The following is a 23619-nucleotide window of genomic DNA, read 5'->3' on the forward strand; positions in this document are numbered from 1 at the left end:
AAGGAAAAGGTTTCATAGAAGCAAAACATACACTGTATTTCGGCTTTGATTAAATAAAGAGTTTTTTTCTTCTCACCTCATTTTAAACCATATGCATACATATCTGTTATGCTATATGCTTCCACCTAAACAAGTATTAATTAGTGACAATGCAAGGTCAAGCTAATTTACTTATTCACTGGATTTCTAGTTAATAATTTCCACAATTATGAATACTGTAACTAATACCATCTACAAGATGTTTGTGGGTTTTATTTGTATATAAGGTTTACAGTATTCAAACTACACTGTGACGAAGGACTGTGCGGCCGATGAAGATGTCCTGAATAAAGGACAGGAATGTGACAAAATAGTTTATAGAATAACTTCTTTTGGCGAGATTAGTTAGAGAACATATTTCATCCTAATGGTTTTCATCCTTTGTATTTCTTTAAAATGACCTTTGGAAACTAAAATGGTTACTTTTGGACCTCCTACTACAATCTACACCAAGACAACAGACAATACTGGTTTCTGGTCATTTGCAGGTGTAAAAATGGTCCCAGTCAATGGTCATTACTACGGTTCTAAGTTGTTGATCTAATGGTGTCAATTTTACATGTACGTTATACAACCAAAAATGACAAGTTTTTCTAATAAAAGCGATATAATCTACACAACATCCTTAAGACCTTCATCACTGATTGGAAAAATAAAAAAACTTGAAAACCAAAGAAAGGAAGTGAAAACGATATACTCAAGGTAAAGTATTTTAAATTGCAGGTAACCATAGTGACAACACTGATGCTCCATGCTACTCTCACTTGTAAAAGTAGGCTCACAATGGGAAAACAGATTACAAACAATCGAAACAGAGCCTCTTTTTCTCTTTAGTCATAGTTCGATAATAGACTTTGTGTCCGAAATAAGAAATAATGATCCACGAATAAACTCTCTAAATTGTGTCAAGTAGAAACATAACACTTCATAAACAGCCTCAGAAAGAAGAATGGAGTTGAATCATCAACAGCTCAACAATGTCAGCCTTCACCAAACATTATGAATTGCACTACATTGTTATTATCTGCAGGGATATTGTGATATGAGGTGTTCATTTGTCACACTCTGTACGTCACCTGGTCTCTGAGGCGATCGGTCTCCTCCTGGTATTCAGCCAGCTGTTTCTTCCACTGCTCAACACTGCTGTTGGCTTCCTGCAGTGCTTCCACCAGCTTGGAGTTACTGTCCTGCAGGGTGAAGAGTTCAGCCTCCAGGTTTATCTCACACATTGACCTGAGGGGATGTCACAAAAGGAAGAGACTTAACGTAAAGCTGGAACTATTTACTACTAGGCAGTTTGTTTATTAGAGCTTTGTTTTTATCGGAGCTTTCACACACTCATTTGATCTGTTGTTAAAATACAAAATATAGATTACATTTATGTCATGCTGCACCAGCTGTTCAAAGAAATGACATTTGACATTTATTCATTATTTTTATTAAGCCATTTACTGTAATGTCTGAGACAGAAATGGACTAGTCTCTGTAATAAACAGTGTGTCCCTTTTAATCTATCCACTGACTTGTATATTACCCTTAAATAGGACTTTTGATTAGCTTTATTGTAGATTTTTAATCATAATTCATTAAATATTCTATCTTTCTTTTGTTTCTCTTATGTCATTCATGTCTTGTCAGACGCACCTTACAATTCAATTCTGCAATAGGGGAAATACTAACTGAAGTCAAACGTGGCTACAGATGTTCTGGTCCTGGATTGATGTGAAAATAGTAATCACCTAATGAGTGCAATAATTACTAGTGAGGTAAAACAATGTTCTATTACAAGTTCAGTTTCAAAATGTATTGCATTAGTTTGGTTTACTCAGGTCTTGGCGAGTGGACTTTTTAAAACAATGTGGCTAGGGCTGGGTATCTTTCAAAAGTATTCAATACCAGTACCATTACCATGACTGCCATACCAGTTCCTAAATGATACTTTTTTTCGATACCAATTTTATACACAAAAAGAAATTACAACATTACGGCCAAAATCGTTTTATTTATTTATTGATTTTTCAGCTCCTACTACGTGAGCCCGTCTCTGTGCGTAATGTAGTTTTCCTGTGTGCCTCTATGATGTTAGCCAGCCAATCACAAACATTATTAGGTCTTGATAGACGCATGCTGCTTTCTTATTGGCTCACTGACGCTGATGAGATTTACTCTTTAGTTATTGAAATTGGGTATTGAATGACGAGGCATTTTTCAATACTTGATACTTCAGAGGCAATTCGGTCTGTACCTAAAAAGTATTGAATTTGGTACCCATCCCTAAATGTGGCGTATAACCTGCAAAAGAACAGAACAGCATTTACCTACAGCATATCAATGGAGAACTACAGAGACCACAGGGTGCTATGGAAAAAATAAAAAAAACAACACGGGTGAAGTGCTATTCTTTTTCAACATGCGGGAAAGATGGATCAGGTCCTGTGTGGTGGTAAATGTCAGGATTCAGTGGGTATATTTACTAATCTAGAGCGCTTTCACACCAGAAGATGGAGTTTAGGAAACCGAGTAATTTCCATGACTACCAAACAAACAGCCTGGCAACCAAAAAACTACTTACCATAGCAACAGGAAAAAAAATCCTGCATAGGCTTATGACAATAATAACATAAAACCGGCGGGATAATGGGCTGTAAAGCAGTCGCAAGAATGTTTATTTTTTTTTCTGCTTCCTGGACACACATCAATAATCGCTACTTGGATCCATCTTGATGATAATTATGCTGCTAAGTTCAGTGGCAGTAAGCCTGCCTGGTGTTAAGACACGGGACCCACACACACACGCATGGACACATTACTGCAGAAACTGACAGACTACCGTTTTACTTTGAGGGATATATATATATATTTTTTTTAGATTGACTCATTGGTGCTCTTCAAGTTTATCAATGCTGATTTTGTTTTTTTTAAGAACTGAAAGGGAGGTTTCCTTACAAAAGGCTGTGATGCTTTGCATGAAAAACTTAGGAGAAAGGGAGACAATCTCCAAAAAACTCAAGCTTTAAAATATTGTTGATCAGCTCACCTACACTGCAAAATTGGTGCGGAGTAGGTAGTTTACAGTGAGTTAGAGCTATTTCCCTGAAACAGCTCCCTACCTGTAGAATTTGGTCTACAAAGTCTCAGGTAGTAGGGATGTGATGCTCCTCTCTGCTGCAGCCACACCTTACTGAAAACAGCTTACAATACATATTTCATTTTCTCCTGTAAGTGGTCATTTTTTCAAATGGCAGCTCTCGTTTCAGAAATAAACCCCTCAGCTGCGGTGGGTATACCAGCTCGGCTCTGTGGATGGATAACAACATGTGTTATCCATATGCGCAGAGTAAATGCAGAGTTCTGCAGTCTCTACAAAACTTGTTCCCTTAATTTGTTTAAAAGCGATCTCAAAAAGATATGCATGTAAATTAAGAAATAAATAGATATTATAAAAACAAGTTGTGCGATGGTTGAGGAAGAGAAAACATTTTTGGTATTTTTCATAAACTACTAAAATTACTTGAAAACAATTCAGAAAAAGCAGTGTGATACAAAACATTTAATAAACTTATTTTTGTTAAAATAACAAATTTAAAGAATTGTGGGCCTTACCAGAAGTATGTACTCTTTTCGATCTGCTCGTGTAGCTAAGCTGGGTGTAAGAGATGGATTACAACCTTTGTAGTAAACTTGTTAAACACTATTGGATAGAGTTTCCATTCCAGTCATCCCAGACACTAACCTCTGTTGCTCTCCCTGTTGTTTTATTTTATTGTCTACTTTATGCGTTTTGTGTATTATTGTTGTTGCTCAGAAAGTGCACAAGCTAAAAAAAAAAACATTAGTCTCTCTAGATACATTTTTCATTACACTGCATTGGAGTGGACTGGAATGTTTAAATTGTGACTCTACAGCATGGATGCATGTTGAATAAAATAAAAGTCTTAAAGTGCTGTCTGACCACATGTTCTAATCATTGCAGGTTATTGGTTAGAATGCAAAACTTTAAAAGGCCGTGGTGGAAAGTAACTAAATACTGTAACATTTTGTTATGTTCTTGAGTATTTCCATTTTATGCTACTTTATACTTCACTACATTTCAAAAGGTAATAATTTCAATTTAAACTCCACTAAATTCATTTTTTTACAAAAAACCATGAAATGCGTATCTGATATAAGGCAGTTCTACACTATCTACCATGTAGTATACAAAGTATCTAAGGAGGACTACAACATTAAAATGCTCTTATGTGTATTCGCGAGTGATGAAAACCGTATAATATATTATTCTATAATAACATAAGACTGTGAAAGGAGCCATTATGCATAATGAGTATATTTACTTTTGATAATTTAAGTAACATTTTGAATTCAGGATTTTTACTTAAGTAAAGGATCTATGTACTTCTTCCACCACTGTTAAAAGGCTAATTAGGTAACAAAAAACTAAAACTACAGAAAGACTAAGAAACCAAAATTGAAGACTAAACTTGATAATGTAAGATCATATTGAAATACAAAAAGTACTGAGTGTCTTGAAATGTAAAAAGTACTGAATGTCTTGCCCATGAATGTCAAATACAAGAGTGGCTTCTCATGGTCTTGAAGTCATTAAAGGCAATATACTTTCTTTTCTCTCCAGACAATAAGCCTGGTGCAAACAGAGGCATGAGGGATAAACTTATTGCTAAAGTAAAAAAAACATTGGCATTACCCTTCAGACAACATCTTTTTGACCCTCTCTTTCTCTGTCGTCAGCTCCACTTCGGCACTCGTGCTGCGAAACAGCTTTTCCTCGCCCGGCCCGTTGACTGCGAGCAGCGGCGGAGAATGATGATCCTCCGACAATTCCTGGACCAACAGGGATGACAACAGGAACAGCACATGAGCTATTTTGTAAAGTAACAATTAAATCAGAAGCAGCTCTGTTTATAAGACATTCATTTTATTCTCTATCAACGCTAAACCTGCTACTGGAAAACCAATAAAGTAGTAGAAGGTTAGACAGACCAGAGTCCTCTAAGATAAAGTGCCCATTTAGGGGACAATAGCACTTAACAGGGTACAAATAGTATATTTTCTCTGCACTATATCATGTTATTTAGAGGGTTGTCCTAAATGACTTTAAGTGCTCCAAAATGCCAGCATACCCAATAAACACATTTTTGATCTTGGAGGTTACACTGTTTATACAAAGTTAACCACAATTTACTGGGTTAAGAGATTTAGGTTGAAGCTGGTGACAGGCCCATTACTTTCTCCATATCTAGACCTGTTATCAGAACAAAACGGACAAGACATAGCAGCGGAACAGGACAGAGCTCAACCTGACAGTGCTTGCCATGTCCCATCTGTGCTCCTGTAAACAGGCTCAATGCAGAGCAACCAGGCATGTGTGGAGCCCAGCTGTCTTCATACAGCCTCAGAGATCTGACTGGCCTCTGATTCAACAGTAAATGACTGAAGTACAGGAACTAGGATCTACTGTAGATAATTGATAAGTGATCCATTGGATTGTTTAGAAGCCAACAGAACCTACTACGTCCTTCATGATATCACTAATAACATACAATAAGTAGTGGCTAGTGCTTGCTTGGTAATATTAAACAGGTAGCTTGAAAGCTAGAAATCAGTATTTTAGAGCAGAGGTTAGGGCTTCTCACACTAACCAAATGGATCAACAAGGAGGTTCAACTCGTTCCTCGGGAGATTTGTAGGTCAAGTGAACCACTATATCTGCAACATAAGTCGGCAGCCTTTGCATTTTCTTTAGTAGTTAGGAGTACGCTACAGTATAAAATAAAAGGTTAAATGAACTGAACAGTACAAGAAGAGCCATTTATCTTCCTCTCATGTCAAAAGAGTCTTTGAATATGACATTACAGCATGCAGATGGCTTGACTCCAGCCTGGCACAGTCAACTCTAACCAATCTGCTTTCATATTTTCCTTCCATGCTGCCCAGAAATGGGTTCAAGCTTCCTTTCACAGTGTTGTGAACCCTTTTCCTCAGTTTGAGGCTCTGGGCTAAAAGACTGAAAGAAGTCTTTTATAAAAGCAGGAAGATAAATTAGCTTGGGCATTTTTCTTTACCCTGTCTAGGTCTTTATTCTTCTTCTTTCTGTGTAGTAACCTAAACCTGAACTTGTCAACTACCAAGTGCCTCACTGAAGCATTACAACCCTGCACTTATTTTATTTTTTTAAAAGACGCTTGTATTATTAATTTGTGCGAGCCTGAGTGTATTCCCCTGAGGCCGAAAGTTTATTATCAGGAGCTGAGCAGCTTTCTCTCTGACCTTAGGAATGGATATGGAAATAAAACACACAGCTGACTCATGTGGATGAGCACTGTGTCCAGTGAAAGGAACCCTAGAACGGGAAAAACAAATCATAGCTACTACAACTCCAGTTCAACCCCAAACCAAAGGATTGGCTGTGCGCATCTCTAAATAATTCACACTGTGGATCATGTTTAAGTCATAAATTGGATTACAAATTTACAGCAGTTTTTCCGTATGTTCTTCGCTAACAGGCCGAGTTGAAACGAGGCTGAGACACTAGAGTACAAGCCAACGACCAATGACTAATTAGGAAGAGTTCAAAGGAATTTTTTACTTTAAAAAAAAAAAAGGACAATTGAGACATTGTCTGTTCTCAGGGGATATTTGATGATGTGTGCAGTCTGGATCTTCTCAACTGTAAATAAGTCAATTCAGATGTATTTAGCTGCCATATTCTGTACATCTTCGATAGAATGTACGGATTAAAAATTACATTTTGTGTTGTTGTTACTTTTGTTAACAAACCTTTAGTTTTATGTAGTAAACACCAGCTGGGCTTTAAAGCTAAATTTGCTCTGAAGTCAACTTTGATCAGACTCCAGATGAATTATTGAGCACATTAGTCCATAAAGCTCTGAGAAGCATGACTACAAACACCGCAGTGTAGATGGTTGTCTTTGGATTGCTTTTAGATTGTGGAGTGTGTGTTTTTACGCACCTGGGAGAGCTATGAGATGAAGATGTCCCGTGGTTCATCGAAGAAAGGGAGAGGAGATGAGGAGAAACGGAGAAAATAGTTACTAGATAATTAAAAACATGCCATTATTTCAACCAGTGATCCATTCTGAGCTCATTTCATGAAAGCTTTACCATTCACTGTTTTCAAGGAGTCTTTGTTTCTACACAGGTATTCATTCATTTTTGAGAGGACAGAAGATCATCAACAGGAACAATGACTGCAACTTAAGGCTGAACTAAGACAACAAAGTTATCAAGAGTAAAAGAGGCCACAGCCTCGCCCACATTTGTTTGAATGACATGTTCTTCTCTTCTATACTTTATCTTCAACTACCTAAAATACAACTATAAAGACCATAAAATCCAAGAAAAAAATAAATGTGTTTGTGTGGACGTGCATGTTGAATCAACCCCAAAGCAGCAATTTAAAAACATTTCTAGGTCCTGAGAGGAGGCTTGCTTTGTAATCGATGGAAATCCCAGATACTTTAAATATTCAACGGCTTTCCTAAGAGCTTTCATCATGATGTCTCTGTGCCACTGTTAGTCTTAAGTACATCTACACTGTTTACTTATTTATCTGAGCATCAGTCCATTTGCTCCCTTAGCTTTATGAAGCTCCTGCACCGCGTTTCACGGAGACCACACACCTGATTTATTTATTCATGCGTCTATGCATCAGAGGTACTTGCTCAGGCTTCCTTTGAAGCACCTGTCCTTCCGACTACACAACAACACACAGCCCAAAACCCACCCTTGTTTTTAGCTGGTTGTAATGCCAAGTCTGTGGTTTAAAATATTGATGACTGGCATTTCTGTTTGCCTCTCTGCCTCTGCACAGCTACCATGTATGGGAGGAGTTCAGAGAGAAAAAAAGCACCAATCAGCAAGCACAAATAAATGACATCTGTCACCTGTCAGAGGAGAAACTAGGCTTCTGTGGCCTTATACTGTTCAGTCTGCTGTTCAGATGATTTATGAGCAGATATGTCATCTCTTCACTCTTTTTTGGCATTTATGTACCATTACTGTGTGGCTCATTGGTTCAAAACCCTTGTTTTGTCTGACAAACACCACAGCCCCGCAAGATGAGCTCATCAACACCACATGTCAGGTTTCCAAATGCGTTTTTTGAATTAATATTAAAGAAGGCATAATCACATAATCCACAGTATTCTTGGAATTATCCATGCTAAGGCTTTGTCTCTATTTTTTTTTTTAAATACAAAAACAGAAGAGTTGCATACTACCACCACTTAAACTAGCAAAGGCTGGACATTTCATTTGTATCTATTAATTTAAGCAATCTATTCCAATTTTTTCTCTTCACTTGCTCACTAGTTTTTCCAGACACTCTCCATCAATTACAAGATATGTCTACCAGCACCTCTTAAGCTCCCTAATTAACGTGGTACATTTTGTGTGTTCAACATAAACCAAAAAAATTAAAAGTGACAGTTTGCAGTTTTTCCGGGGGCAAACTATTTCTTGGCTGGGACTGGTAACTTCCTGAAGTCTCCTCTGGTTGCCTGGAAACCTTGGCCAATAAGTAATCTGACACATTTTTAACAAGCTTTATTTATTCTAGAATTTTTGTTACTATTGTTCCATTTCTTTTTTTTAGGATTTGGGTCTTTCAAAACAAATGTTAACTCACTTGTAATGCCCTAGCGGGTGTATCCTCTAATAATTTTAATATGTCAGTGATTCAATTAGCATATTTTGACTATTTATTCTCTTAACTTCTTAAAGAATTAGAAAATTAATATTTATTAATTCAAAAAAATAAACTAGACAGTAGCTATATTATACTGCACAACACATTTCATAAACACAGCAATACTAAAACCGTTAAATAAAGCATTTACTCAAAAAAAATATACATCCCATGAATATTATTTCATGGCATAGCAATTATTTGCTTCTTTACACTTGTCAGTTCTGCAATGCTTTCTATTTTGCTGTTGATTATTCTTGATTTTTTCTCACTGAACTTCACCATCTTCTGTATCTCATCTCTGAGCTCTGCAAATAAGCATGAAAGCTGGAGCTTTACTGCATGCAGATCCCCTGCTGCCATCCATATATATCAGAGGCAGAGTATGCTCTGTAGAGCTCAAGGCTGCAGAGACAGCTCTGTAATACTGATGGTTACTGACCACGACTCTTACTGACCAGCTGAATGGGATGCAAAACGTCCTGATATAGAGGAGGAAAATAAAACCAGACAAAAACTGCAGCTTCCCTCGAACATTTGCGGTAGGTTTATCGTGATATAAGGTTTGCATATTTGGCTGTATGTTTGCTTCCAGTATTATTCAATTACCATCCTATCAACAAAAAGGTAGTTCCAACATTGAACTCAAACATTATTGTGTATACAACTCCAGAGGTCAGTCATCTTTACAGTTTTCTTCTTCTTTACAATAACTATGAGAGGTTTGTGGAAAGCTTTAAACAGTACTAACCTGTTGGTAAATAAAAGCCTTAATGGAGCCCTTAACTGGCTTTATAGCCATCAATACTCAGCCCTATGTCATATGTACAATAACCTTGTATACTCACACTCCATAACAGCTTTAATTTGGTATTATTTTTATATTACACAGGTTCAGACAGTCAGCACTATGGTGTTTTACAACACTCAACAGTGAGTCAGAAGATGTGGCAATAACCTCAACAACACCTCTGTGTTTGCCCGACACAAAATCAATGACTGCTGCTGTGTTTCTAGAAATTGGTGCAGGTTGCTCGGCCCAGTCCAACCTTGCAGTACTGTCCAGGCGGTGTTTCTGCATGTTTGTTACCCAGTAGGCAAACAGGTCTCTGGTTGCCATGGTTAGATATTAGATCAATGCTTGCTGACCCTGGCCTTTGACCTGTATGTGTACATTTTGACTTTGCACTTTACACCAAGGCCATAAATTCAGCTGTTTGATACCAAATATATTCACCGCGATTTACAAATTCATCCATTCATTGTTATTTATTTGTGTACTCTAAAACACTGCCATTATATCTTACAGTAACTCTTCCTTGCCAAAGCGGAGACATGCAGGAGAAAGAACTTGATTTTGCAGTGTACAACTGGCAAGAATTGCAATATCAACATACAAATCATGTGTAAAACAGAAAAAATTAATGAATCCATCCAATTTATTACCTTATCTGTTTTTTTACTCCTAATTTACAAACATTTAGATCTCAAACTAATCTGTTGTCATTGACTCCTAGTCTCAAAAATATGAAATAGGAGATCAAAAAGAAAACAGCGGATCAATGTCAAATACACTAACGCATTAGCAAAATTAGCCCTAATCTGATGTGAAATGTTTCAGTTAAAAGCTAATTTTCATCCATCAAAAGGATTTTTTTTTTTACACTCAACCTAAGAAATATATTTTGATTAAGAGTAGAATGACAGGAGCTCAGCTCACCTTAACAAGACATGGACTACCCTGAAAACGTGATTTGTGAAATTTTGGGGGGTTTCTAGAAATACTGACAATGTGTCCTTTTGACTTGCAATTTCAGTTTTGTGTTATGTGAACATTGTGGATTATTACGTGCAAAACTGCAAAATTATTCATTCATCCATGACAGCAATTTAAACCTAATTCACTTCAATAAAAGATAACTATAAATGCTATTCTTGGTATGAGCATCAAGGCGTGGCGGCACTGAGGTGAAAATTCAACTCATGTTGAGTACATGTTTACTCAAAGATTTGTAGAAAAAATATAAATGTTGGGAGGCCATTAACTGGCATACAAAGCTCTTGAAATCCATTCTGCATTCTGCAGATGGAGCTGAAGAAATAATTTCCTCTCGGGTTGAAGATGGTGATGGTAACAGCTCGTCAGAGGCTGGTCACGATCCTAACCCCTCTTGCTCCTCTCTCCCGTTAAATTGGAACAGACAGCAGTGGAGAGACTGGAGGAGCCGATATACATGGCTGTTTGTTAAGGATAGAAGCTTGGGGTGCATCACTAAGGCCTGAACGGAACGGAGAAAATTATGCTATTCTTCGGTAGCCTGAACTTTAACAGTTGTTCATGTGATATCTCAAAGACAGCCTGATGCTTTGTTTATAGACCATTTGTGGGTGGCTGTTTGACCTATCAATTCCTGTTGATAAAGTATAATGGGGTAAAACCTGTATAGTGCATACACTTGTAGCTGTTATGTAAATACATAAGTCATTGTAAGTGGCGAGTGCACGAACCCCCGGTGAAAAAAATAAATTAAAAAAGTGGGCTTCCCCCAAAGGCCACGGTATAGTACAATAACATTGCAGCCGTTCAAACAGGGTGTGTCCTAGTAGTTGATTTTAATGTAAATTTCAGAAGAACTGCCCCAGTCTTGTGATCTACTTGTAATGTCACTCCTGTGCACCTTGTTTTGTAACTGGGAAAAGATGAAGGAAGAAAATTTTCCACTTCAGGCAAACTTTTACTCCATTGGCAGGACAAAAGCTGGCCATTGTCCTTTCAGCAGCAGCTAGATTCTCTTCAATTATAGACGATTCAGCTTTCCCTCCATTCTCCTGACCCTTCAATCTTCTTTCTCTCAGCCTCAGCCATTACTGGCCGTCCAAACACCTTCAGCGCCAGCGTTTCTTTCTGCCTACAATATCCATTTGTCATGCATGAAATCTTTTAATGGAGTTAACCAATGGGAGAATAATGGAGTGGCCAGATGGGAATACATCTAATCCCTGGTGATTCAGTATATGTCTAAAATAGAAACAAAGTCACCAAGTTCATTGGGGTATTACCACTCCACTCTGTTGTGATGGCCTGGGGGTTACACCATAATGTCCTTTTAAGGTTCTGAACCTGAAACTGTTGACCATTACCCCTACTTAAGGCCATTCCTAGACCAAAATATTATATATTTATTCTAAAGTCTGATATACAAACCTTTCAGAATTTTATAAAATAATATTAGTGGTTTTTGGATCCTTACCAGCAGTGGTGTCTGCACACAGTGGACAATTTGCGTGGTCTAATAGTCACACTATTATAAAAAAATATATATATATTTTTAGCTCTCCTCTAATTCTTTAAATTGGAATGAAACTATTCCTCATGCTGGTTGTTTTGATTTATATCCCTGCCATTTGAGAATTTTTCCACCTCTCCAGTATAACGGCATTTCACAAACATTAATTTTGTTGCTCAAAGCCTCTCAAATATCAATTTAAGAAACTTAATAAAACAGAGTTTTACCTCTGGAGCTGCAATGTTGAGCGCAGGGTTGGCTAGTTCAAACCGCTCCTGAGATTTCTCTCTGGCCAGACGGGCCGTCTCCTTCACCTCCTTAAACTGCTCTGCAAACTGCAGGTGGAGAGAGAAGACAGAAGTTACACTATCCACCAAGATAACCTAGAAACTCAAACAACATACAGTACTTACATCATCCATAAATCTTCTTTTGGTACTTGAACATGGTAAGTAATGTAAGTTTATTTAGAAATATATTTGACTTTTTGGCTGTATCTCTTATGTATCATGCAGCTTCATTCTGGCGTAACAAATATTTGTTGCATTTACTGTTGAGGTGCTGTGACCTCTGACCCCTTTCTGTTCTTCATCTGTAATTTCATCATAGTAATTCAAGCATAGGTTGCACTCACTCTTGATGACAGCTGAATTTAATGTAAAAGAAACATCTGTGTGTGTGACAGATGTTTTCTAAATGTCATGTTTTCTCAAAGTAAAATCCAAATCTTGCAGACAAATAAAATAATTATTGTGGGAGGAAGTGTATGACAACTTGCATCATAGTTAGGAACAGATTCTGGAGACATTTTGGGTCTATATTTAAATTAAATCCAGCTGCATCAGACACTGACAGAAGAAAAAAATATGCATTGAAAATGGGGAGACATCAACCCATCACTGTAATCGCCTGCTGCATAGTTCCTCTTTTTCACCCTCTCCCTCACATACTCTGTAAAGTATTTTGTTTAAATGTTGCCCATATGTGTGTGAGCGACTCTTACCTGCTGCAGCTGCTGTTCCGTGGAGAAGCCCAGTCCGTAGACCGTGTTGGCCCTGCTGTCTGCCCACTGACCAAACTTCTGGGAGGTTTTGGTGAAGGTCATGTTGGGGGTGATGGTGCTGTTGATGATGGCCTGACATGACAGACAATAAAACATGTAACAAACAACATGAGCAAAAATATTTTGAGGGGATCCTAGTGGGAAAAGTGGGACGTTGATATATACGTTGGATTTATACAAAAAAATAGAGCAAAAACAGAGTTGTAAACATTTAAATATGACATACAGATAGAGGAGAAATTATTGTTATATTGTTAACATATATCATATTTCTTTCATGATTTATACTTAATCTTTGCTACACAAAAAGTTATTTGTTTACTGGAAGACATTTATTATTCATATTTATTTTTATTTTAAATCACGTTTTAAACCGTATTTAAAACAATTTTTTTCGCTTCATTAATTCCATCTGTGTAAAGTTGCATTAACTGCTGGGGTGCTGCAGTTCCATGTCAATCATATGCATTAATCAAGCTACGTCACATGCTTAAATACCTTCAAAATGTCATTTTAAAAGACAAAGTATTCACAATATCCAGAACCAACAAGAACATTAATAATTTATGTCATCTTTAAATGTCAAATTTATTTCAGCTCATTGTTATTTTTCCTTTGCATGTACTTGACCAGAAAATATGCTGATTTTCATTTGATTATCAAGAGGCTGTTCACTGTGCAGCAGCTGATTACAGTAAACAGGCTGGTGTTTGCTTTCAGTTCTATGGCTTTCTTTAGGATCATTAGCAACAATAAATAAAACGGGGACATTTACAAAATTCACATTTAGATAATGTAGTCGTCCAAATCTGCAGTTGTGTCCTTTACAGTTAAAAACAATAAAGAGTTCTATTGGAGAACAATGCCAGCAAAAAAAAGACATCCAACAGCCAGGCCAGATAAGAGCTAAGTGAAAAAGCTTGTTGTGGTGTGCGTTGATCTGTTCAGTAATACTCTCTAGCGAACAGTCTGATGAGGTGGATTTGTTGCCAAATGTAGATTTCTTTGGTCTCTTCTCCAAAAGCCCCAAGTCTCAGGGAGCTAAATTGGCACAACTGGGTGATAACTACAAAGAGTTTTTATTTTAGGTGATATGCGGTCAGTGCTGGGACTCCCAGGTGCTTTACTGTTCTTGTGGATGCGGTATTACCGAGGAGGGCTTTATTAAGATTCGTGGACTAATGCATCCATACCCATAACAGCCACAACCAAATGGAAAACTAATTTACATGTATCTGAAGAATCTGAAGGATAGGGAGCTAATGAGGATTTGATCCAGAAGAGTCCCTAATACTGTAATACTTATACTAACATTAATATATGATTAAAAAAACGACACTGGATCGGTTCACAGCCGAGGCTGGGATGAGATCAGCGCCTCTAAATCTGAGGCCATGGTTCTCAGCAGGAAAACGATGGAGTGCCTTCTACAGGTAGGGAATGAGTCTTTACCACAAGTGAATGAGTTTATATACCTTGGGGTCTTGTTCCCGAGTGAAGGGTCAATGGAGCGGGAGATTGGTCAGAGAATCTGCACAGTGGGTGCGGTATTCCATTCCATTTATCCCACAGATGTGACGAAACGAGAGCCTAGTCAGAAGGAAAAGCTCTCGATCTACCAGTCACTGTTGGTTCCTACCCTCACCTATGGCCACGAAGGCTGGGTCATGACCGAAAGAACGAGATCCAAGGTACAAGCGGCCAAAATGGGTTTCCTCGGGAGGGGGACTGGCTTCTTCCTTAGAGATAGGGCGAGAAGCTCAGTTATCCATGAGGAGCTCCAAGTAGAGCCGCTGCTCCTTTGCGTCTAAAGGAGCCAGTTGAGGTGGTTCAAACATCTGGTTAGGATGCCTCCTGGGGACCTCCCTAGGGAGGTGTTCCAGGCACGTCCAGCTGGGAGGAGGTCTCGGGGAAGACCCAGGACAAGGTGGAGAGATTACATCTCCAACCTGGCCTGGGAACGCCTCAGGATCCCCGAGTCAGAATTGGTTAATGTGGCTCGGTAAAGGAAGTTTGGGGTTCCCTGCTGGAGCTGCTGCCCCCGTGACCTGATACCGATAAGCGGACAAAAATGGATGGACGGACGGATGGATGATAAAACAAAACTAAACTAAAAAAAACTCACTGCTGCGTGCAGCAAGCTGCATAATGTTACTACAGAGTGAACGGGCTAAACAAAAGATTGATTCAACTTTTCATGAAGTCCCTTGTTCTGGCTTTATTTGACAGAAATACAATAATCAATTTTAAACACAGACCACTTAAGAATCAAACAATGCTGAAAAAGACTTTAAAAAGAAAGGTGGTTTAAAGGATGATTTATTGGTACTTTTCTCGTCTTAAAAGACTAAGAAGAATGACTTGCCTGTTTGTGTACCTTGACCTGAAAACCAAACATCAATTTGTGGGATGTTAACACATGAAGTAACATTTATGCATATATTTCTGTGCAGTCATGTGTGTGGTTGGCTCCCACCTTTGTCCCACCAACACTGATGATGCGGTAGACGCTACGACTGGCATCGTAGAAGAAGGACACGGTGACGGCGTGTTTGCTGGTTGGCAGCCAGTTTCGTTTAGTGGCCGGGTCAATCTGGAAGACATGAGCTCTGGCGCTGAAGATGGGCTGCTCCCTTAAAAATACACAACAGAACTTAATGTTATAGGTGATTAAGTGTCACGATAATCTACAAAAAAAAGTTCTCAAAACAACTTTGCTTTATAGTGAAAAGAAATACCTTTTAGGAAACCAGTTTTAAGTAAAAGATTGACACTAATAGAACAATTGAAAACATGAGTGTAGGAATTAGGAAAGTACCTTTTGGAAAGCATCTCATTTGGTGAAATGTTGTGCTGTTAATCATTTTGTAACAGCTCGTGTCATTTTTTTTGAAGGACGTGAATGAATCTATCTTCTGCCTGAACTCTTCATTTGTCACTCAGCTCTGTCACAAACAGTGAGGTGAGCCTGAGGTTAAGTGTTTCGCGCCTGAATTTTAAGAAGTATAAATCTGCCTGCATGTGATACTCGTCGCTGTGCCAGTTTCTCTGGAGAAACTCACCTCAGGGGCTCCTTCTATAAAGCTGAGCAAGCAGACTGTCATCGCAAGTCTAATGCAAACTCTAAACATCATTAATATACACTGATCTAAAAGTTAGTTAACTAAAAATTAACTTTACCATTATAATTAGAATTTTTCAGTGCTCTGCGCACCACAACTTCCATTCATCTTTGTGTTATTGAGGTGGTGGGAGTACAGATATTTAAAAACCAAAACAAATAAAACTAAACCTCAGGCAGAAAAACTGCTTTTGTGCTTGCCATTATACTATTTTAGGTGTGTTGCGAGTTGAGCACCACACCAAGCCAGATGTTTTGTCATCAATATTCTCCTATAACGTATGATTTATTAATTTTATTGACAGCGTGTTTATAAATATATTACCTAGTATAGGCATATTTTGGATGGTGAACATTTTCAGACAAAGCAATGATTAATTAAGCTTTGATGTGCTGCTTTTTGTGATAATTAAGGCAACAATTATATAAATACATTTACAGTTATCCTTATGAGCTATGCAATACTCGGAAAATGGAAATGTCTCACAGAAACCCCTTTTTTTAGTACACAAATCAAAGCCAAAGGGCTAAAACATCTATACACATCACTGAAATTAATGGAATATCATTATCATCTTATTCATCTGTTTTGAGTGCAAATCATTGACTTTTTTGGCACTTTGAAGGCTCCGTTAACGATGGATAAAGTTATAGAAAAATAACCCCACTTCCGAATGCAATTGTCTTTTTTTAGGAACCTTAGGGTCACTGATGTTCTGGTGTAATGAGGCTATTTGTGCAAATGAAGCTGAAGATTTGCCAACTGCTAGCAGTCCAATTAGCCATCCTGGTCTCTTTGAAGAACCATGCTGTGGGGCCTCTAACCGTGGATAGAGGCTCACAGGCATTGAGGGACTCTGCGGTGAATTCATGCAACATTACACAGCGAATAGAGATTGCATAATGTCAATGTATGCAATGAGCCGTTCCCATTGCAAGTCGATTATATACAGACATTAATGAGCATAATGTGTGCAGGGAGGAGGCTTTTTTCTTTGTCTAAGCAAGAGAAATAACAATTTATATAGGTCAGCATTATATTTATGAAGCATTGTTCCCACTGGGTTTGGTTGGAATTACTATACATTTGCATACAAACAATAGCCAATATTGTTTCAACACAGATTACTGAAGCTACAATTGACAATAGACAATAACATCACGGCCAAGGAAGCAGATTTTAGCTGTCAGTCTGGTCCAGACGGCTACAGCTAAAATACAATAAATACAAATATGGGTCAAAGTTAACTGTACAACAGGGAGTCACGGTACAAAAATTACCAATGTAGTTTGTGATACACTGCAGTTTTGCTTCAATTCAGATATTCTGATAACTTCCCTTCCAGTTTCTTGCAGGGGTTACAGACTCTTGTGTGGTTGCTGCCACATAAATAGGATTTCTATGATATTTAGTCAAAGATTGAAGCTGAAGACTAAAAGTTTGATTTTTGTTATGATCAAAGCAAAAAAAAAAAAAAAAAATGGATAAAGATTTTTGGTGTCCATCATCTAAAAAGTAAAAAAGGGACAACAAACTCTGGTCAAAGCAAAATACAATGTGTATTTTTTTTGCATTTATTCATAATCATTGATTTAATAACATCATGGGAATACAAGGCTCGTACCTAACTAGCTTAGCTTATTATGTCATGCTGCTTAGAAAGTTGCTTTCAGCCATGTGAGCTCTTTCTATGAACCTTTTCTGCAGCAGATATTTTGACATAATTGGCAGGAAAGGTGCAATCAATAACAATAATAGTGTCCCGCTACAGAGTATACTGGCTCTCTGTCATGACTAACTAGGACACCTCATTGGAATGAAGCCAATAATTGTTTCATTTACACCTGTGTTTCTCCTTCTACAACAACCAAAATGTCTGCCAATAAAAACTACCACAGCCATGAACAGGGAGGTATTCTGACTGTTGACGCGACTCTTACCAAACCTTTTAAAATATCAAAATGTGCTGCAACATACATGCTGCTGTTGCTATACAGTTGTTGGTATAGCAGGGAATACGGTTATGAGTCCTGTTGGATTAAATCCTATAACATTGCCAATGCCAACTTTTTACTGCATGTTTCATGATGGCATTGATAAAGAGTTTGGACTGCAGTTGACATGTCACTGCTGGGTTTCGGGCTTTCATCATGTATGTTTGTGTTTTTATGCCGGTAACACCAATCTCAAAATGTAAAAGTCTGTAAGTTATTGTGTGCAATGTTTTTCAACCAGAAAACACATGGGATATGTTGCCATTGCAGAACTGTTGTCAGGCACTTTTAAGAAATAACATGGCAAGAGATTAAAAAGTCACATATTTAGCCACAAAGTTGGCAACAGTTCATCATCACTTGGCCAGGAAAACACAGATTTTATTTGGCTGTTAACTCAACCACTTGAATTATTTCTATCTGTAACTTCTTCCCAATTATGCCCACAACTAAGGTTGCAGTAACCTAAGAGTTCAATCTGCATCCTGACAAAAACAATAACCAAACACAGCCACAGACAGGGCATTTGTAGGGCAACATGGATGTTGCCTCCAAGCATTCAATAACTGCACATTGTTCCCCAGCTTGAGGATTTCAGTCATTAGACAGAGTTATCATTTCTATCACCTTTAACTGCCAGTGTGCTATCGCCCTTGAGCAACGCCATTTTAGCAACAATTTTTAAAGTGAAAAAATGTTTTGGTTAATAGCAAAATTGCTGGTTCTTCACAGTTTCTTCACCAATGTTAAGGATGAAAAACAAGTTTCCAGGATTGTGTGACAAAGTTTTGTAGGTAGGAGAGTTTGATCAAAACATTTATCTCACTTGCAAGAGGTAAAATCCAGCTCACACATAAGACACAAATCAAGCAAAGAAACAGCACCAAGAAAGTGCTTAATTATGCTCAATAAAACTAATGATCTGGCTGCGTAGCTGATAACCAGGAAATTAAAAAGGCAATAGGCCAATAAGTAAAAAATAAAGAATTAAGAAAAAAGAAAAAGAAAAAAAGAGCTTCTCAGGATTTTTATTCTATCATAGTCTCATTTTAATGACAAACAATGACTGACTACCCATCAGCTCCAATGCCGTCACAGCGGATCACACAGAAATTAACGATCCGTCATTCATTTGGCCCGTCTTGATGTTGCTCAGTGAAAAGCCTGTCAAGCTAATGAGCTCAGACAGGATGCATCCCGTCAAGGTTTGATGAGATGAGCAGATTAAAACTGGATTAAATTCCCCCCCCCCAGTTGAGGGAGATCAAACACTACACAGTTGCTTGACAGCTACAGAAGCTGTATAACCTAATGCTGGGCATTAGAGAGGACGGTAGTTGAGGAGAGGAGTGAACTTATTGTATACAGCCAATGCTATGAACCGGTGTAGCCTTTTATCAAATCAAGTGTTGTGAGGGTAAAACCCTACATCACTAAAAGGAGATCTACTCATATCGGACAACCTGAAGTGCTGTCATTAAATTGTTACGCTAAAATTAAAGAACCTCAAATCAGCCCAACATATTTAACCCCACAGGAAGATAAGTTACCACATTTATGTCCGATAAGAGCAATATATTATCTGAATAGCTCCACTGGTTGTGAAATACCACCATGTAACAATGCTCAATCCCAATCAAACTTCTGCACATTTTGAATTACAGAAATGTTTGCAGCAAAATATACTTTAATTAACTAAAAAAAAGAAAATAAAAAAAAGAAACTCACATCCATCCTTGTACCATTACCATGTACACAGAATGATAATGTTGGGGCTGGTTGAAGTGGAGCTACATCATATACTGCTTGCTAGTCAGCAATCTATTCCAGGTCAAATATACATTAGCCCATCCCCCCCTCCATCATACTGTACACACTCACTGCTACACAGCAGTGTGTGAGTTGAGGGAGAGCTGTGTTCAGATTACAGCTCAGCAATTAAATGGGTCCATATGTATGTCTCATAGTGTCTTAAAGTGGTCATATAACGCTCATTTTCAGGTTCATAATTGTATTTCAAGCGTTATATCCGAATGGGTTTACCTAGTTTAATTTTCAAAAGAGACCATATTTTTGTTCTCTCCCTTAACCATCACCTTATCGTGGTGGAGAGGTTTGTGTGTCGCTATTAACCTGAGGGTGGTGTTGTCTGGAGCTGTGTGCTCCTGGTAGGGTCTCCCATGGCAAAGTGGTCTCAGGTGAGGGGCTAGACAAAGAATGGTTCAAAAACCCTATGACTGAACGAGGCACAGAGGGAGTGACCCGGCGTCAGTTTGAGAGTGTGCCACGCTAGCAGCTTGGCGAGCATTATAACGTGCTCTAAAGTGACACACGGTCGTCCCAGAGGTAAAGGCTAGACTACAATAGAGCTGTTTAGAGCAGTTTGTGAACAGTGTTTTCTGATGGAGATGGTAAGTCCCTTTTGGTTAGACTTTTGGGCTTTTTCACTTAAAATGAAAAATGAAAAGGGACAAGCCAAAAAACATAACATGAGCACTTTAAGCCTCTAACTGGGTAAGATGAGGTCTTATAGGGTAGTTGATCAAGTTTTAAGTTAAGCTATACGGTGGTTTAATAAATGGAAAGCAAGGTACTTTGACCAATTATTCACAAACATTTAATCAAAAGGGCTATAATTTAATGGTTTGCTTCTGCAAACTCTTTTAATTTTGTTTTACAATAAACTGTTTAAAAAAACACAAAAAAAAAAAAACACTGACCTCCTAATAAAAAAATTGAAAGCGGTTTTTTCTTAGATTACTTTTTGGGGGCTTTGAGGCTTTATTTTCATAAGACAGATGAAGACATGAAATGGGAGAGAGAGGGGAAATGACATGCAGCAAGTGGCCGTGAAGTTGAACCCGCGGCCACTGCGTTAAGGCGTAAACCTCTGAATGTGTGCGCCTACTCTACCAACTGAGCTAACCCAGCCACCAGAATAAAAGTTATTTTAAAGCATTTTGAGGGCAATAACAAGCCACAACTTTATAAAATATCCCTTTGGAGTTTGTTCTGTGGAGGAGCACTAATTATAAATATTATTTTTAGTCTTTCAAGAGAAATGTGGGAGGTTATTTCATAATTACAAAAACTCAGTTAAAGCCCATCACAACAAGTGCCTCAGCCAACTTTGTTTCCAAACTGAATTCCTCCCTGCTCTGTAACGCACATTAGAGAGCAAGTAATGATTATTTCAATCATTTATTAATACATCAATTATTTTCCCCATTCAAAATCATTAGGTTTATAGATTGACAAAAAAAAGGTTTCTCACATTGTCCCAGAGGTCAACAAACACTCCAAACTTAAGATATTCAGTTCATAACTTCACATTAGTTCAAAACTGAAAATCCTTCGAATTAAGAAGCTGGGACAAATTAATATTCAATATCAAATGAGTTTAGTTGATTATCCAAATAATTTTCTCTCTAATTTCTAAATTGTCTTTAGAGGGAATATCAAATTATCTTTAATAGACTCCCTAAGGAGAAATTTGTTTTGGACACTAAGTAACTTACTTTGCGGCAAGAGTTACACGAAAAGCACATGGTTAAAAACTATTAAAAAGACAAATGTACAGTCAACATATGGGCTACTCAAAAAGCTGTGCAAATCACAGATTTACCATTTTCTATACTAAAATAAGATAAAAGCCATCCTTCAGAAAACAAAAAACGATTAAAAAAAAATGTCATTCATCCTTTTCATCCATCACAGTCACAGATATGCATTTAAGAATTCATAGGCATACGTTCACGCTGCTCATACTTGAGCTTAACTGCAAGAGGAACAAATGAGTGCTTATAGCTGTTATATTAACACAGAGGAACCTTGCACCTCTTTCCTGAGTCAAACAGCTCGAACTGTAAAAATAAAACATGAGAGTTATCCGACAGAATGGTCTTAGCTTGCCCGATTGTGGCCTGATCAAATAGCTCCTGCGGGTTGAGAGGTGCAGGTGTTCCCATAATGTTGCCTGCCGTCTAAACCAGATTGACAATCTGAGTTTTAGATTTTACTGTCAAATTCCCAAACCAGCTGGTAATACCATTCCGAAGAATTGACTATTGTTGCTCTATAGAAGATAAACATGTTTTTTTACAGACCCCAAATACTCAAAGTCAGTCCAAATAAATAACAAAAGGAAAGAAAATTGTCTTCATTTTTAGGGGCAATAGTGCTGGAGATGTGCTAAAACCAATGTGAGTTACCTGAGAAGCCTTTGAGAGCTGGTTTTGTGTAACACTGGCAGAACCACCACTTTTTCAATGAAGAAAAGCTAGTTCTCCTTGGGATTTAAAAAAACAACCAAAAAACAACATTTATTCAGGGTCAGAGTGGTGGAGACAGAAAAGACATACTCCGAAAAACCTGGGAGACACAGAAGAGAAAGCTCTGCTGGGATCAGAACCCAGGCAGGCAGGCCAGCGGGGGAAGCAGGGCTGAATCCTCAAGTGTAGCTCAAACCTCTACCAGCAAAACAACTTGGCATGCCTCTCTGGGACATTTTATCTTTACTTTACAAAGCACGTCTTTGTATTTGTGCACCGCACAAGTCTGCAGGGGATGCAGGGGGCCGTCACTGCTGCATCATCTGATGATTTTAATGTGGTGCCAACTGACAGATTTATAAAAGACACTTTCCCTTAAAAAGACTTCTGAAAGTTTGCCTTGAAAATAACTTCTTTGATATTCTGCCATTGTCAGAGAATGGAGGAGTAAAAAAGGCTGAGTCTGAGCTGACGGGTGAAGTTTCTTTAATCTACTAACCACCCTCTACATTCTCCTTAAAAGCACACAGCAATGACATCAGACAGAGGTGGAGGCACGCAGGCAGCCTTGAGGCAGTCAGCTACATTCCATCCTTACAAGCATCAGATGAGTTTTGTGGTTTCATACCAAATCTCGGACCGAGCCAAACAAACAGCCCTCTTTGAAAGGCGTCTGCTGAACGTGCAAGCTCGGTCTCACATTCACATCCATACAAATGAAATAATTCCTCTAAGGGAAATATTACAACTTCCTGCCATAAACAGAGAGACTTCTATGATGGCTCCATTTGGACGAAAGACGTAGAGTACAAGGGCTGAGCTTTCTAGGTAAAGGTAGGGCCAGACAATATATCGATATACAGTATGAGGCTAGATATTGTCCTCAATTTTGGATATTGTATTTTATTGCTGCATTACAGTAGAGTAATGTAATTTTCAAAACACTAGTATGTGCTAGCTGTTCTATTAATTGCCATTACTCAAAGTTATTGTATCAACATAGTTGATGATTATTTATCAAAAGTCACAAGCGCCTTGATCATGGGTACTGACGGAAGAACCTAGTACATGTTTTTTGATGGTAGGGGAAACCGGTAGCCTAGAAATCTAGATGC

The 23619-nt window shown here is 38.1% G+C and overlaps 1 protein-coding gene across 2 annotated transcripts in view; it reads right to left on the minus strand.

The window, feature by feature from the left end:
* homer3b (homer scaffold protein 3b) overlaps positions 1 to 23619 on the minus strand; it is a 39700-nt gene that overhangs the window by 9580 nt on the left and 6501 nt on the right. For both annotated transcript variants that reach the window (XM_034881248.1, XM_034881247.1), the window contains 6 exons: positions 15594 to 15750; positions 13058 to 13189; positions 12282 to 12389; positions 7031 to 7039; positions 4745 to 4881; positions 1116 to 1272 (listed from right to left, as the gene is read on the minus strand). In XM_034881248.1, the coding sequence (XP_034737139.1) occupies positions 1116 to 1272; positions 4745 to 4881; positions 7031 to 7039; positions 12282 to 12389; positions 13058 to 13189; positions 15594 to 15750 (700 nt within the window). The remainder of the gene's footprint in view (positions 1 to 1115; positions 1273 to 4744; positions 4882 to 7030; positions 7040 to 12281; positions 12390 to 13057; positions 13190 to 15593; positions 15751 to 23619) is intronic.

Source organism: Etheostoma cragini, chromosome 9 (assembly GCF_013103735.1).
Source record: "Etheostoma cragini isolate CJK2018 chromosome 9, CSU_Ecrag_1.0, whole genome shotgun sequence".
In the NCBI taxonomy this organism is placed as follows: domain Eukaryota; kingdom Metazoa; phylum Chordata; class Actinopteri; order Perciformes; family Percidae; genus Etheostoma; species Etheostoma cragini.